Source organism: Corapipo altera, unplaced genomic scaffold (genome assembly GCF_003945725.1).
Source record: "Corapipo altera isolate COAL_440 unplaced genomic scaffold, ASM394572v1 175, whole genome shotgun sequence".
Classification (NCBI taxonomy): Eukaryota; Metazoa; Chordata; class Aves; order Passeriformes; family Pipridae; genus Corapipo; species Corapipo altera.
The window spans coordinates 2,907,779-2,925,925 of NW_020884942.1; the positions used below are offsets into that span (position 1 = coordinate 2,907,779).

The window sequence follows — 18,147 nt, forward strand, 5'->3', positions numbered from 1 at the left end:
AGACATGTTTTTGCTGTAGAAAGAAAGGATGGCCATAGGATTATTTGGAAGTACTTACAGTTCTTTTCTGCACTACTGACTAAGTTAGAGTCATCAGCCTGAGCTCGGCTCTCCATTACACTGCACAGAGCCTTCAGATTATTCACTCCATGACATGAATTTCTCTTACAAGGCTTCTTTGAACTTCCCTTTGTTACCCCCAGCTTTTTAACTGCCATCATGAGTCTTCAAGGTTAACGTGGGAGACAAAGCAGCAGTCTCCTGATGCAAAGATTAATGCCACTCCACAAAGAAGTGCAGGCACATGAATTATCCACAGGCCTTTCATTCTCACAGAGCCCACTGCCCAGAGCAGTGTGCGAGGCAGGTACACCCACCCACCCCACTGCTGGAGCAGAGGCACCCCTGGGGTGAAGGGCACAGCCAGCAGTTCTCCCTTGTGGGCACTTCCCTCTGGATCTGCACTGCACAGAGCGGCAGCAGCTTCCAGAGCTTTTTCTCCTCCGTGCTGAGCAATCCCAGAGCAGATGGTGCTCAGCACTTATACCTGGAGCAGTGCTCAGCAATCTCAGAAACACTTTCTGACGCACACTTCCCCTAAATTGTCTTTGCCATTTCCTAAACTAGAACTCAGCTTCATGGATAAGCAGTTCCTCAGCCACTCGGCTTGAAGGGAGCCCATCGTCCCATTCCGGTAAGCACTACTCAGCGTGCGTGCAAAAAAAGGTTTTGGCAGCACCCACTGCAGGATCTCCCGGGTCCTCAAGTCACTCCAAGCAGCTCAATTTCCCTTCTAAAGCTGCACTACTACAACTATCTGATATTGTTCCCTTACTATAGGCATCCCTCATGGAAAAAAAAAATGCAATTGCTTCCTCGAACCTTGAATTGGCTTTTGTATACAACTCCTCCTTAGTATTAGGCTTATTAATAAAAGCCCTTTTATGGATTTATCTGGCCAGATGATCTGAGTGAAGAACATCTGTGCAAGTTCAAGGACCTCACCAGTTCAAACCAGACAAAACTGCTTCTTTACATAGTGGGAGATGAACTGACGGAGCTTAGTGCCATGGGAATTTTGGGGGTGCAGACCCTATTCAGCAGGTTTGAAAAGAGATTACATAGATTAGTGGGCAAAAGGTCTGTAAAGGACTAAGCAGGGATGTACCCCTGATATACCCTCTTGAGAAGCTGTGAGTGTTTGGGAATACAAAGTGAGAGACTTCAGAAAGGAGGCACAGCCACACGCACTGTTCCTAAATATCATTTTCTGTTGGTAAGGTCAGACACAGGCTGCAGGATGAGTCAGCTCATGGGGTGACCTCATCAGACATTTCTTTAAGGCAGCTGCAGGGCACCCAAGCCCCTGACACGCTACTCCTAGGCCTGGCTGCCAGAGTGAAAACCAGCTGCCTCTATGGAGGCCAACTACACACCAGATATAGGTATATGAAGCCCTCAGCAGCCCTAGAGCCCTGCTTCTGCACTGTCATCAGGCAAAATACATTGTTCAAAGCACTGGGTGTAGGACACTGCAGAGAAAACCTAAGTTAGAGTAATCTTCACCTTGCTTGAGCTCTTTGTGCACAATTCAAAGCCTTGTCTCAGCTCAGTGGGTCAGCCTAGCAGCAAGCCTAGGGTGTACAGAGAACAGCCACACAAGCACATTCACACACAGTGGGGAAGGGAAACAAATCACCCAATACACGTCAATTTTTAAACCAACTTGATATGTTGTATGTGTGATTACTGCAGAAACCAACATTGGTAATTACAGCCATCTGCACCCATTACTGCCATTTGTATGTGTATTCATAGTAACTGCACATTAGTTGGGCATGCCACTGCACAAACATATTAACCAGCTAATTAATTAAAAGAACAGACCTCCTCTTAGGAGGAGCCCATCAACCACTAATCAGAAGAATATATTTTCTCCATCTGTTATATCATTTGCCCCCACCACAAGGTCACCAGGGAAGATGCAGCTGGCCTGCAGTCTCCAGAAGGCTCTGCTGGGGTGGTAAGCTTCCTGTTTAAGTGATTTCCTTTGTGTAGCAAGGCTTAAAGACCATGACTGCTTCTGGAAACACATCCATGGCACTTCCACAGAACTGCATGATGCTTTTGGATTACGTCAGGTGACCTTTGGATTAGACACCAAGCATCTTTCCACCACTCCCAGTGCTCATTCTCCAAGCACAGAGGAGGCTCATCGCATGCCCCCTAACAGGGCAGCACTCTGGCAGCCCAAGTGCATGTCCCATGCAACACCTCTTGCCATGATGTTTCTACAGCAAACTGCTAATGCAGCAATAGATTATAAACATAGACTGGGTGGCTGTGCCCCAGTGCTCCACTGACATATGGTTCTGTCTTCAGTCAGAAGCTATGGATTTAAATTTAGGGAAGGAGTAGAAGGTTGTTTCAAAATTCCAAGATAAATCCTCCTGGAGGAAGCAATGAGACCGGATTTTTGTCCCTCTGGTGCAGCCTTAAGAGCAGGCAGTCAACGCTGCTGAGCAAACTGCACTGCTTGGGCAGCCCTGAAAGGTTGTGCCCAACTTCTCAGCTCTTTGAAGACCTGCTGGAGCTATTGCCCTCTGTACCAGCTGCTGCTCCACAAGCACCAACAGAGCAGTCAGGACTCCTGCTGGACACTCAGATTTCAGGTAGAATAATATTGCTCCAGCTACTGGCTTATAATAACTCTTTATATTACAGCAAAAGGTACTGATATCTGTCTCAGGTTGGATCAGCACTTCCATTAGCTCCCCATCCCTTTCAAAACAAGTGTTAGTGTGAAGGGGTAAGAACAAATAAGTTTCAAATCATTGTGAAATATTTCTGAAACAAGCCAAACTCCTCCTTCCTGCACACATGAAATGCAGTGCTCAAGAAGTTACTACAATCCAATAAAGCATAAAACGCTTTCATCATTTGGCACTGTAAATGCTTACCCTAGTTATGAATGAGTTCAAGACAACTCTACAGTAGATTTTACTTTGATTTTCCTAAAGCTAGAGAAAATTCTCTATATGCTTTAAAAAATAAAAAAGAAAATAAATAATTTTTATTGTGCCAGATGCTGTCAGCCTGGCTGCAGCTGACGGTGCTCTGTCAAATGGGACCTGTGAAAAGACTGCACTTGGGGCACCACAGCTGGTGACCAGGCAGTCTTATCAATTTTTACTTGCTAGGAAGACTTCCAGTGTCTCCTGCCCAACTCCCCCATTCTACAGCTCCAGAGATGTTCTTAGCTCTGTACAGCAGAACACCCTGGTGTAGCTCCTGCCTGCAGCTCCTCTGAACTGCTGCAAAGGATTCAGGGCAGGGCTGAAGCAAGTGACCACAACACACGGGCATTTGGATCATTTCTAGATTATTCTGCTGCAGGACTACATCAGCATCACTCTACATTTACATGTCTGACACAGACACTTTCGTCACACTCTTCTCCAAGCACAGACTATTTACTGTTATGCAAAGCATCAAACTATGCCGACTGGATCCATGATTTGGTCCAGTACCTTCCGAACTAAGGAAAAATGCCTTCAAAGAAACTGCATCCAAATGTGGTCTGAGCAATGCTGTCTTCTCTCTCTCCCCTGTCTCCCTGCCCTGTGCCCACAGGAGGCACAGACCCAGAGTAAGCCTTTTGGGAGAACCTGCGGCCTTCAGTGTTCCCTGCCTGCCTGCCTTGCCAGCAGGAACTGCTCCACAGGCAGAGTCCTCCTCGGGGCGTTATCCCTCCTCGTGCCGCTTGACCACCTCAGCCTTGCTGAATCCAAAAGACTCATCTAAACAAAACCTGCCATCCTCAGTCCCTCAATCACCCAAGAAGCAGCAAACATGCTGAGTTAAGTGCGAGGTAAGCAGTACCTTTATTTGGTTAATTAGAATTGCTCATCAAATGAAAACAAAGAAGTGATTTACTGCAGAACTGGTACAGGTAGTTGTAGCATAAGTACATTCCTGCATATTTGGCTACATTAAAAACATTTTTTAATTAACAGTTTCTCCTTGGCTAAAGCAAACCATAGAAAATAAGGAAAGAAGTTTCACACAAGGACACTGCCGAATCCCTCAACTGCCAGCTGTTTTTTTTTCTGCAGAGAGGATTTTAAATTAAAAGCAGTTTGCCTTCATTAGCTTTACCAGAAGCCATGTAACTGCCAAAGCTGACAGAAACACAATTGTGATTTGCAGATTTGGCAAGTGCCATTTTCTCTTTCTGCAAATGGGAGTAATGTCATTCATATTAAGGGGCTTTTGTGGGGACACTGTGCAAAGAACCACTCCTTCCCCAGAAGAGGAGAAATATCTCCAGAGCAGCAGTTTAGTATTCCTGGGCACCCAAGTTTTACCTTTGTTTATTTTGCATTATATTCATCCTGAATAGGGTCAGACAGTACAAGTGCTATGAACCTCTTCTCCTGATGACTGAGCAGAATACAGTAGCAAGCCCAAAATAAACATTTCAACAGTGATCTTTGACATATAGCCATACTCAGTCTTTCTGTGACATGTTGCCAAACCCTTTGAAGCCATACAGCATGGTTTCTCACCAAAATCCCTACTCTCTTTACTTTTCTAGCTGAAAAAGCTGATGACACCCTATCAGGAAAGTTATATTTCTACCAAGGGCACCTGTGTTTGCAGGCTTCTTGCTCTGCTCCAGAGTCACAGCCTTGCTGGAAAGATTAAAGTCTTGGTAGTATTTTTACTCTCTGATTCCTGTGTGAATAGCTGCAGAACAGAGGGAGGCATGAGTGAAGCCAGCCTGCTGGCGTGTAAAAGCAGGTAGCAACAGATGAACAACCTGCTGGTCATTTTTAGAGTGACTCCACAGGCCCTGCTCCCCTCCCTGGTGTGTCAGTGTCCCCTAACTCCTGGTGTCTAGCTTTCCTCAGCCTCAGGAAGGAAACTTAAGATACATAACCAAAGTGTTAAAAACACACAGGTTTTTTTCAGTTTGTGTTAGATGAGACACAGTGGATGTTGGCTTCAGGGCTGAACCAAGCTGCTGATGTAGAACGAAGTGATATGGGTGACTCTGACCCGTGTGAGCTCTCCGGGGTCCGGAACAGCCTCCTCAGCTCCACCACAGAACTGCCGCTGGCACAACGTGGAGTGATGGCCAACACCTGCCATGCAGGGTTCACAGTCTTCAGTGACAAGAAGATGACAAACATTTCAAGATGAAGAAACAAGAGAAGTGGGTTATGTCCAAACAGAACCCAGATGCTCAGCAGCATGGCAATGAGAGACCATAGCACCCTTGAGTGAATGAAGGATTTATTCCCCCAGCTGTAGCCAAAATGAGAAGGTCTGAACACCCTACAAAACTCTGCAGGAAGCAGTCTAACACAGTATTACCACAGTCACAAATGTAAAGTCTGTCTGCAGTAATTAGGATTGTACTACATATGACTTATTAGACACTCTCTTGTAATCAAGACAGAAATAGCTGCCTACATAATAGTTACCAGTTTCTTAACTGTCTAAAAATAAAGCAACAAATGTAATGCAGTGCCAGACATGGAACCATCTGAAATAATGTTAACCTACATTCAAGCCCGCAAAGGTAACCGTGGTACGCCTGCTGGTAACCTTCAATCTAACCTGGAGTTAAACACTCTGTGACTCTGCAATTTTGGTTTGTACCTTAAAAAGAACTGGAGAAGCCAGTTTTGTCTCTGTAGTCCAACTCTGTTCCGCCATACAGTGAACAGAGTTCATTATCCATTGAAGTAAACACCAAGTAATGAATTAACAATAATTAAACTGAAAGAGACATAGATTAAAGGAATTTATTATTCCCTGATCTGTCAAGCAAATTGCTTAGATACCTGCAATCAATGAGTAATGATGAAACAAAATAAAACCCCAACAAACCAGAAGAGCCAACAACAGGCTCGTAAAAATCTGATCAGTAAGGCCCATGTATCTTCGTTAGGCCGAACAGCATAGCATTTTAATCAACAAAAACCCTCTGTCTTTATGCATCGTGAGATCAGAGGCAAAGCGTGGTCCTAAATTATGCTGTAACCGTTTATTATTCATGTATCATGAGACTGATGAAGATTTATGGTCCCATTGTGCTAAGTACTGTATAGTGAAATTCAGAGCAATGGTGAGACTCAGTACTCCAAGACTTTATAACTCAAAGACAAATTATAAAAACAAGATATTATAATTTAAAGACAGTAATGCACAGATGGGGATTGGAGATACAGACAGATTAAGCAACTTGCCCAAGGTCATGCCAGACACATGTGCCAGAGCAGAAAACTGAACTGGGATCTCTGGAGCAGCACCACAGCTTCCTACTCATGTAGGAGAACATTGCTGCTCCTCTTTGATTTCACTAGATGTCATATTTCATAAACTAATAAATAAGTTCAAAAAATGCAAACATTGCATGCCAGTACTGGAAGGATTTCCTTTCACCCCTCCCTCTTCGGAGGACCTTCATTAACAAAAACCCTGCACAAACACCTGATTTGTCTGCGTGTGGTACGATTCCAGCCCAAAGGTCTTCTGCAGCCATCCAGTCCAACCTCTCATTCAAAGTAGGACAAACTAGAGCAGATGCCCCAAGGCCTCATCTGCTCAAACTCTGCATATCTTCAAGGATGGAGATGGAAATCACAATACCTCTTTGGGTTCCTGTGCCAGTGTTCAATTACTCAGGTTGAAAAAGTCTTTCCATGTATGAAATGAGAATTTCCCCAGTTCCAGCTTGGGTCTGCCACCTCCCATACTGCCCCTATGCACACAAGTCTATCTGTTTTCTCTATTCCCACACATTAAGTAGCTGCAGACAGCACTGGGATCTCATCAAGCCTTCTTTCTTCTACACTTTACTTACTGGACAAGCCAGACTTGCTCCAGTATAGCTGTACCATTCCTTTACAGGCAGCCTGAAATTGGATATCATGCTCCAGATGCAGTCTCACAGCCACGAAAAAGAAGGCTATAAGGCACTTCACACTTTTTTTTTTTTTTCAGATAGAGCATGGAAATAATTTTCTTTAATCAGTTATTGTATTTTTATGTATGTTAACTACACAAACCCTGCAGCCTTCAGTTTACAAAGCAACACAGCAACATTGTTTTGGCACACCACTTGCTGTAGCAGAGGTCTCAGCACGTGCAGGCACACTGGGCCCCAAGAGCAACCACTGCTCCCATAAAGGACACTGGAAAGGGACATTTCACATGTCTTTCTCTCTAGCTGACAAAAAGGATAACCAGATCAGCCTGAGTGATGTAACATGCTCAAAATATATCAGTGATAGCAGGATGACAAAAGACTCCATGTTGCTGGACACACATACATCAGCAGACACATTTAGGAATTTCAGTCCTAAAACCTGTCACTCAGTGTATTGCTAACAGTGAAAAATATTTAATTTACGACTGTGATAGGAGATCTCTTCAATGCAACACAAACAGTGGCAGCAGTGTTACCAAATAAACTCAAGCCCCCAGACAGCTGATCCAGGATAAGGGGAGAAGTGATACTGCATTTAAACACAGTGGCTTTCTCTCCTGGTTTACAACTGAAATGTACTCCCTGTCAGAAGGTGTTTGCTCTCTGTTTATTTTAACAAGAACAAAGTCACAGCCTAAGCTTTGCTAATTTATATTTGCTGGCACCTGTGAATATTTACCAATAAAAATTTCGTATTAATTAGTTCTACAGAAGTGCTATCAACATTTCTTTTAGGTTTCCCCTGAAGGTATAGTCCCCCTATGGAGCAGTACAATCAGTCCACTCTGCGCCAGGCATCCCTCCTGATATGGAAGGCATCTGCTTGACATGGAGATATTTGGGGCTTTAGTGATCGCACAACTAAACAGTGCAGGACACCTGGTTATAGCAAAACAAGCTGTTCTCCACACTGTTGTCCAGATAGGACAAACCAGGCAGGTGTCAGAAGAAAGCTTGGTTCCATATGCAACTGCTCATCTTCATCCTGAGAGACTGCTGCATATCTGAACTCAAGCAGGGAACTCTCATCCCACCGGGACAGCAGCACAAACAAGCTGCCATGGGAGCAGCTCCTCCACAGGTGGGACTCAGCCAGCAGCACTGCAAAGAAGCAGGTCCAAGACAGACCACATTCCCTCCTCCAGCTGAAGCCAATAATGGCCCAGTCTACATCTCCCGGAGCTTGGCAAAATTCCCGTTCCAGAGCTACCACCGCATCACGGGCACACACACACATATATAAAAATACATAAGACTCACGAGTTGCTTCCAGTTTCTTGGCCATAAATCACCCAGCAGCAGCAGACAGCTTTTCAAAAAGACATAGCTGTATGCTCTATCCTTTTCAAACACAAAGTTACTGGGGATGCCAATGGCACTTTTATACCAACTCTGAAAGTAGAGCAATGGAGCCCTGGTTCCATTTACGGTTACATTTAAACCCATACCAGTGATTCCTTACACACTGCAAGAGCTACATCAAAGTGCAGGTATTGCATCACATGCAAGAGATGCCTTGGCCAGTTGCATGAGAGGTGTGTGAGCACAGGCCAGGTGCACAGGCTCTCACCCACAACAGGCCCAGCACACAGCCACCATGCCCCTGCAAAAATTTGTATTTTGGGCACTGAACAGACCTGCCACAAGTCACAGAATCATTGAGGTTGGAAAGGATCTCTAAGATCATCCAGTCCAACCATTAACCCAGCACTGCCAAGCCCACCACTTGCAAAAGGCAGCCCGGAACACTTCTCTGACCTCCACAGGCACTTCCCAATCTCTCTTCCACACCAGTCCCCCAACACACAAACAGCTGGGGCATTGCTACATCTCACCACCATCACATAGGATGGGGAGCCTGTGGCTGAGTCCATGGGCCTTCTACTCCTGGGTTCCCACTGTTGTGGAGCCCTCCCTCAAATTCACAGCAGATGAGTCCCTCAGCTATGCTTTGGCCTCAGAGAGCCTCTCTAATAAAAATACCAGCTGCCACCTCCTCCTCCTCCCTCAACATGGAAGCCTCTCTGAGACCTCCCACAAATGAAAGGGGGGAAAGAGGGGCTTTTTTGCAGGGCTTGTTTGGTATTCTGTCACAAAGCCAAACAGATGTTTGTAAAAATCCAAACTGGTTATACAACTGTTTTAAACTCAAGCAGCTGTGCACAGTGAGCAACTGCATCAGGGGACAAGACCACTGCTCTCTTACATGTAGGGACTAGAGTTTAATAAACCAAACTTCCCATGAGTTATTCAAGCTCTCTCGTTCCAATTTAGTGTTTATGGCAGAGGAAACTGCTGAAAAAAGAAAAGTGAAGTGGCTTTTCCAGTTTCATGGTGAAAATCTATATCCAGATGGGGACTAGGACCAGACCTCCCTCCTGCCAGACCCATGGTAATTACAGCACCCAATTTCCACCATGCAGCTTATCTGGGAAGACGGCAGGAAAAGACAAGAGATGCTAATACAGCATCCCTCACACAAAAGATACTTTATGCTGTGCTTGGCCCTCATTCCGGGATCAATTATACAACCAAATCACTGCAACAACTGTAATGCAACAACGTGAACTGAGAGCAGAAGAGACTGAAGTAGTCTCTTTTTATATGTATTTTTAAAAATGGAAAATTAATCCTAATTTTTGACAGTGCTTTTATTATATTTTTATTTATGAACAAAAATTACAACCAAAAGAACTTCTAAAATACTCATATTTTAGAAATATGCCTGTCTGCTCCAGCTAAAAAGCAAGAAACGTGAGTAAAATTAGTGGAAATACTCCAACTAAATTATACAGTACAGTTTTACAATCCTATAAAATACCAATTTTTTGCAAGGCAAAACTATTTGTCATAGCGTATTTGCATTTTAGGCATATAAAAGATTGACTGTCTGCATAAGTACTATCATGTTGTTCCCTGAAACCACAGCAAAACTTTTGTTGTTTGGTTTGTTTTTTGGTTTTTGTTTTTTTTTTTTAATACTTTAGAAGAATGCATGGCAATTGAAAAACTGGTTTTACTCATGTTGCTAGCACAGGAGTCTGTAACAGCTGGGTAATTCTGTGCTTCTGATTCATGCTGCAGTATATGAAAAGGCACCAGAAAAATCAAATTAGTTTTATAATCTCTGTACAGTCAACACAATTGTGATTAATGTATTATCTAAAAGTCAGAGCAAGAGCATTGTGAAAAACTGTCACAGCACTCTGCTTATTCAAACTTGAAGAAAGAAAAGTTTTACATATCTGAAGAATTCCAAGTAAAACAGGAACACGTTACTGGGTAGAAGTGACTGACCAGGCTCGGAGCTCTGTCACGTTCAGACAAGCATTTTAAGGGTCTGCAGTCTAAAGCTTCACTATTTTTTGCAGAACAATCTGGCAACAGAAGTAACCAGATTCCCTGGGAATCAAATGTTACTTAAAGACAGGTTTCACCTGTGACGGATAAAACATTCTGAGCAACAAAATATCAGGCTACACAGACATCAGAGGAGAGGGCGATCTGCTTTCATTGCGTTTTGAATTTTATGTTTTGTAACTTCGAGGGGAAATATTCTTAATGCATTGGCAGCTACAGCAACCTTGTGCAATGAAACTACAAAACATGATGAAATAATCTTCAAGCAACTGCTACAAGGGTTCCTGCAAGCTTTAGGATCTCCCTTCCCTAGGTCTCTCCCCATCACGATGGGGCAGAGTTACCCTCACAGCCATCAGTAAGACATTGTCAACCCTCCTTTCACAGACAGCAAAACAAGAATGTGACTTTTTACCAGAGAAATTTAAAAATTAAGATACTTTTATGGACTTGTTCCAGGCCAACACCCAAGCAAGGTGGTCTGTCTACCCCACAAACTGCCCACTGTACCTCTCCCTCCTTCTCACAGCTGTGCCTGAGAGTCAGTATTTGGAGCAGTGTTGGAAAAGATGGCTCAACTCTGGCTGGACTTATACAGGTGGAAAGCAGGAGTAATTTAAGATCTTCAGAAAGGTTCAATGTATGTGGCGAGTTCAGAAGGGGCAGATTAAAGCTGAGGAGGGCACTTGAAGGTGACCTTCCTGTCATGCAACCAGAAGTAGCACATCCAGCTCCTTTCTGAGTGTTCAACTAAGCAAATACTCTATGTTTGCAGGGCAGAACATTCCAGGGGACCTGGAGGCCTCTGCCTGTACCTGAGGCAGTCAGAGCTGAGCCCTGCTGCTGCTGCAGTGGCTGCCCAGCACACAGAGTGCAGGCTGTGCTTCCACCAGGAGACACCACTGTCGGACAGGACACCTCGCTGAGGGCAACTCTCTGTGGGGGCTTTTCCTACTGCTCCTCCGAGCAGGAGCAACATGTGCAAATACCATCTTGGAAGCTACCTGAGGGACAGCAAGCAATCTCGTTTGGAGGGAACACATGCCCTGCCACAGAAGTTTGGCAGAGCCACCAGGGCCGACTGTGCCAGAGCAGTCTGCTGTTTGACATTACCCCCTCTGTGAGGCTACCTGCCTACTACACATACACAGAAACACCCTATGGGGCAAAGAAAGAAACCCAATTTAGAGAAATATGCGTTCAGCAGGGCCCTGGGCAGCAAACTGAAATTAAAGCTGTTTTCTCCAAGGAAGCCTGTGGATTTCCGCAGAATTGAGATGTCTACTTCTCTGGTCTTCCCTGAAATTCCCAGTCACTATTTCCAGCTGAATGCTGGAAGCAGATACAAAATTTCTCCTTATGCCAGTGACACCTGCCAATCACCCTCCCACCTACCCTGCTCCTCAGTTCCACAGTCCCGCAAGACAAGTGACAGGAACACACAAGCTGCTGCCAGGAGACCTAAACTGCAGCACTGGCCCCAGTCACACAGTGCTGAGACTACTGCAGACAGCAGGGTCAGGATATCACTCAGACCATCAGCTCTCTGAGGCTGGGGCAATCCTTTTATCCTGCTTTCTCTTGCCATACTGTGCCTAATGCAATTTGATGCTGCAATAAAAATAGATGATACTCAACTCCTGTACCCAGCCCAGTGGGCAGTGGTGGGCAGGGCACAGAGCCTGTGCTCAGCTGCTGCTCGTGGGCAGGTGCTCCAGGGTCTCTGTTTTCAGTTATCTTTGTTGTCACCTGTGAGGTAAATAAAATCTCTGCCTTTAAATACACATTTTTGACAACCAAGTTAGCAGTTCCCTCCATACCTCTGGCTAAGTCAAAGCATGCTTAATTACTGAAATCACCCAGAGGAATATATATCTATCCGGTCCCCTCAATGTGAGACAATTGTACTGAAAGCAATAGAACATTAAACCAACTGTTTCATAGTCGCTGCCAAAAACCACACATCTACCAAACCCATCCGGTGAACTCAGAGTTTGACTGACATGTGTTCTTAAACAAAACAGGGCATTTACAGGGCAAGAACAGGAAAGTGAGAGATGAGGTGAGCTCTGCAGTTTCACACAGTGGTGCTGGTGGGTGTTTCCAGATAGAAATCCATGCAAATTTTTTTGAAAAAGAAATATCAGGCTTTTGCTTCATCAACAAAAGAAGCTGTTGACATAGTTTTGTCAGACACAGCTGATAAGGATAATTATGTGATGAGAGCTTAGTCATCCCTATCACAGTGACAGAAAGGCAGATTCTCCTAAAAATAATGTCAGCACCACAAAACTCTCAGGATCTCAGCACAAAGCCTTCCAGATCCCTGCCGTGCTCCAGTGGGTGCGGGAACGTGAGGGCGCCAGGATGAACCACTAGAGGGAGCCCATTTTTCTCCATAAGTCCAATTTCCATAATTGTTCCGTACGCACACATTGTGCAGTCACAAATCAACACAGCATCACAAAGTGTAAAGTATGCAAATTTCTATGTATAATTTAAGTCAAACAGAAAGAGAGATACATAGTTCAGGCATGGCCTCCTCTGACATTCACACCAAAACACTTGCCAGATGGAGGAAAAGGCACAATTCCCTGTGTTTTGCCTCATCAGAAATAGTACTCTAAACCCAGCAGGCTACAAAGGCCATTACGATTTGTCCCTAACAAATTCATTTGCATAAATGGGCTGATATTTCATCTGAGAGTTCACCATGGAGCAGCTAACCTTGAGAAATCTCTCTGCCTTGAGTAACTACAAACCAAATGTAACCACCTCAAAAAGTGCTGGATCAACACTGTGGAGAGTGGTGGAACCCCAGATTTTATGTTTCATACCACAGATGCAGGTTTGCCCCACTTTGCAATTTCCAGCAGCTGAAATGCCCCCAAGATGGGGTTCCATTACCCCCTTCATACTCCAAGAGCCTCGTCAAGTCCCATCCTGTCACCAGACCTGTTCTCTACTTAGATAACACTTCTCCAAATGGCTCCAACACATACACTTGCCAAGGTTTTCATTACAAAAACTAATTATACAGCCTAAAGGACTAAAAGATTAAAAAACTGTTCTGATTCCTTCCAGCTAAAGAGCCAGGGAAGGATCCATGTGAGATGTGTGACTAGATGGCCAGCAGTATAGCCTGGAAAAGTCCACCTGGCTTTTTTCTGTACCCTCCTCTTCTTTCACTGCATTGCACCCATTGCCTGGGTCAACAAGCTCAACTTAGCAGCAAGCCAAGTCTAGGATTAATCTCAGGAATAAACAAGCCAAAGCAGAAGTCCAGCCCAAACAGTGAGCAAGGGCCAAGCACATCCACATCAAATCACAACTCTCAAGTCTTCTCCAGTCCATGGGAGAACTATCTCTGCTGGGGAGCAGTCACCCATTCAACATCAGTAATCCAAAGACACCCTCCATCATGTCAGAGAGAGCTGGATATCCTCCCCAAAACACAATATTTCTTGGTGTAGGGTCACTCTTTCTATCACAAACGCTACTGTGAACCTAAGATGACCAGCCCTTATCACAGGCACTCAGAAGCACACCTAGAGGAGACATCTCCCTCCCTCAGTCACCAGAGCAGGAGACCAGGGTGATGGTGTCTGGGTAGCGAGAATGGTAGACAACAAGAATGGAGGTTTGCCACCTCCAGAAGACTCGACAGGAAAGAGAATAACTGGAAGTTGTCAAACTGGTTTCCCACATTTTGTAGCAATCACAGAAAGGGGGTGTGGGTCATCCAGCCAGAGAGCAGGAACATTCTCCAACACACAGGAAAACTTTGCTAAAGTTTGTACATCTTACAGAAGCAAGTGTTGTAACTTTCCCAAACTCAAGGAGCAGGCACTTTCCCCCAAGTGCCAGAAACTTTCTTCTAGGCAGATCTTCACCCAAGTCTCTGGTGCACAGCTGTCTGTCAGGATTGCTAACACGAGCAGACGCTGCTTTCATGTTTGGGAGTTTTGCCATTGACTTCAAAGTACTGAGATATAACACCTTGTGTATTCCCTAAACACACTTAATAACAGCACCTGACACATTTAAAGTCTTAGACACGTTAAAGGCATCGCACAACATTAGCAAAAAACCAGGAAACCCTGTCTAGGTGGTTCATGAGAAATCTGGTAACCAAGAGTCTACCCCTGAATCAGATGCCTATCTATTAGCCAGCTTATAACTATGTGACGGCTTCTTCAACTCATCCATACAGCCAGAAGCAGGAACAACCTTCTGGTGAGCTGTGCAGACTTTAGATTATTCATAATCCTTTTAAATCATAACAAAGAATACAGATTAGAAGGTGTAAAGTCTGCAATAAGTGTTCTAAAACCAACACAAACACAGCCATGTCAGCCTGAGTCAGAGCCTGCATCATGGGAGCTCACTGAACTCCGTTTGCAGTCATGCTCTGGGGATGCAGGCAGTGCATGGTTTGGCTCCTGGTGCCAGGCTGGTGTGACAGCCACACACCAAGCAGTGCCTGGAGCCAGTTCAGAGCAGACACGAGCAAGGTCACCTGAGTGTGGCAGCACTGCTTTGGGGGCAAGGCCGTGGGGCTAAGACATGAGTGTTCCCCTCTGCTTCAGGGCAGGCAATGGAAAGAAGGAACAGCTAAGTCACTTTGGAGAAGGAGCAAGTGAAGGGCTTTTGTCTCCAGAGAGCTCAGAAATAAGGTAAAAACATGGTTCATGGGGTAGCTCTTGGGCCTCTCTGACAACATGGAGAGGGCCACCAACAGGAAACCTCTCCATAGGTCCAACTGGAGATAACACTGAACCGACTTCATCAGCATCTCTTAGCTTAGCCAAAAGTTGTTTTATCACAGAATCATCAAGGTTGGAGGAGACCTTCAACATCATCTAGTCCAATCATCAACCCAGCACCACCATAACCCCCTCTTATCCGTACCCCCAAGTACCACGTCCAGACGCCTCTTGAACACTTCCAAAGATGGCGATTCCACCACCTCCCTGGACAACTTATTCCAATGCCTGACTACTCTTTCAGTGAAATATTTTTTCTAGAATCTAATCTGAACCTCCCCTGGTGCAACTTAAGGCCATTTCCTCTTGTCCTTTCACTTGAGATATGTCAGGAGACACCCACCCCAACCTCACCTGTGTCCATGTGTTTGCATTCACAGGTGTGTCAGGCAGGCATAACCTGACAAGGCTCCATGCAGATGACAACCCCCACGGTCATCAAGTTGAAGTAATGCCACTGAAACCAGCTTGAAGCAATGACTATTTGGACAAAGTGTGGAATTATAAACTGTACAATTCTGCACTTATTACACATGGGTATACTGCAGGAGGGTGTTGAGACTCTTCTTTTTTGGAAACAGCAAAACTGGCACCAACCTCTGCACCAACCCGCACAACTGCTAAAAAGTGCAGACGATAGACAACACTACTTTATCAGGACATTTCTGAAGTTGGTATCTATGCACACTGATGTTTTAACTGCACTGGGTAAGTACTACAGCAACGGAAAAGAGCGTCCCTGACTACATATCAGTCAAGAGGAACGCACAGTAACTACCAATGAAAATCATTCGGTCTGTTAGCTGTTTTAAATACCTGGTTATAGTATCAGCAGCAGGTTTATGTGTGGATCCTTCTTCCTCCCAAGCACTTCTTCATATTACTTTCCATGCGGTATTCCTCAAGTTTTCAAAGCATTTATCTAGTTTCCCTGTTTACAGTAACAGCCAGAGATGCCCAGTTGGATACCTACAATTTTAACTGCTGTTGCTTCAGACTACCAGCATATATGCTCATAGCAACAAACAGCAGGAAACAAAACTCCCGGATCCTAGAAATCTGCGTCCTGTCACTTTTTGAACCTTAACAATCTGCAGACACAAGATGTTTCGCTCTCTGCTAACCTGTGATATGCAATACTTGTAACGATACGCGATATTCGTAACCACAGCTCCTGCGAGCCTCAGTGACTGCCCCTGTAGTACTATCCCTGTGTACAACGCTGCAGCCACTTCCACCAGTGTTTGTAAACATTTTGTCTTCCAAGAATTTTCCACTTGAAACAGGACTGCTAATATATTCACGTTTGTAATAATTAGATGCAAATTTATAAAAAGCCACTTTCTTGCTCAACTGAATTACTATTCTATTAATAGCGATGTTCAAATTATTTTGAAACTTCCCACTGTTTAAACTTCAAGGAGTGCTCGTTTTACTTTGGAAATTTACTCTCACTTGTAACTTGACAAAGAAAGTATTAATTTGTTCAAATTTATGAGACATGTATATGCATCAGCCTTTCCCATTCACAGGTCAGATAACAAATTGGTTTCTCTCAAAAACTACCCAATGAAATATTGAACATAAGGCATTCTGTAAGCTTAGATGTGCACTACAAACTGCTGTTTTACTGGGATGTCCCTGTAGGTTGGCTCTGGCACGTACGCCTGCATGTTTTATGCTTTGTCTGAAGGAGGAAGCTCCCACAAGTGAGGAGAAAGCTCTCGGATATGGGTCACACGTTGGTGTATCAAAACTTAGATGAGAATTTTTAAAAAAAACTACAATACATCAGCATATTTTCCCCAAGCTTTCAAGAAAAAAAAAAAAAAGAAGACAAAAACCCACCCAAACCCATAAACCAGATCTTCAATATTCTTTACTATTTCATTGGTTTCTGCAAAGAGGAGGAAATCAAGATTTGTCCAAAGCCAGACCGAAGGCAAGAAGACACACTGAGGTATGTTGCACGATTTTCCTCTGTCATTTTAGCCCTGCTTCGTTTTTATCAAGTGACAAATGCCATTTATACGTTTGTTCCCTATCCAGAAGAAGATTAAAAGAAATCAATTTCTCTCTCATAACCTTGTAGCATTTTCCAGCTCCGACACCAAAACCCATTCCAGTCTGATTATCCCCATTTCTGAACCAAACCCCTGGAACTGTTTCAATTGTACTTAAAACAGAAGCAACGAGACAATGAGAAAAAAAAGAGAGAACGACCACTGAACACTTGCTGCGACCACCCCCTCTCACAGCTCCGCTCGCATCGCCAGCACCGCGAAGAGACCCTTTCCAGCCCGGGGGTGCTGCAAGGGGCGAGGGGAGCCCGCCCCTCAGGGAAACCTCTCGGGTCCGACTTCTCGCCCCCCACGACCCGGGACAAACTCCAGCGGCGGGCGGGAGCGCACCCCCGCCCCGCGGCACCCCGAGCCGTGCGGGGATCCCCCCTGGGCTGCCCCGGCCGGGGGCACGGCGCCTTCGGCCGCCCCCCGCACACTCCTCCGCGGCACTCACCGGAGATCTCGGCCTGGGGCACGCCGCTGAGGCTGAAGCCCTTGGCCCCATACAGCTGCCGGACCTCGGCGCAGCTCCTCGCCTTGCTGCCGCTGTCACCGCGAACCGGGGCGGAGGCGACACACAGCAGCCAAAATCCCCACGGAAAGACACGCATCCTTCTCCGCTGGCCCCGCCACCTGCCGTGCGAAGGGCAAAGCCAAGGTCCCGCGGCGGGGAGGCGGCCGGGGGGGCGCAGGGTGCGGCCCCCTCCGCGAGCAGCCCCGGCGGGACGGCGGGCGAGGGCGGCGGGGGAGCTCCGGCCGCCCGAGGCGTGAGGGGAAGGCGCCGGCGAGTTCAGCCCGGACGCCGCCGCGGCTCGGGCGGAGGGGGCAGAGATCCAAGTTCGGCCGCGCCGCTTCAAAGCCCCGGAGCGTGAGCGCGCAGAGGGCTTTTGTTCTTAGCGCGGCTGCATCCCCGGGCAGTCCCGCCGCGATGCTGCGGCGCCGCCGGGCCGGGCGGAGC

General features: G+C 45.7%; 1 protein-coding gene across 1 annotated transcript in view; it reads right to left on the reverse strand.

Annotated features, from left to right (window-relative positions):
- Positions 1-17,917, reverse strand: part of GPC1 (glypican 1) — a 202,872-nt gene extending 184,955 nt beyond the window's left edge. Inside the window, exon 1 of the mRNA XM_027661853.1 lies at positions 17,644-17,917. Within this exon, the coding sequence (XP_027517654.1) occupies positions 17,644-17,800 (157 nt within the window). The 5' untranslated portion in view covers positions 17,801-17,917. The remainder of the gene's footprint in view (positions 1-17,643) is intronic.
- Positions 17,918-18,147: the final 230 nt, after the last annotated feature.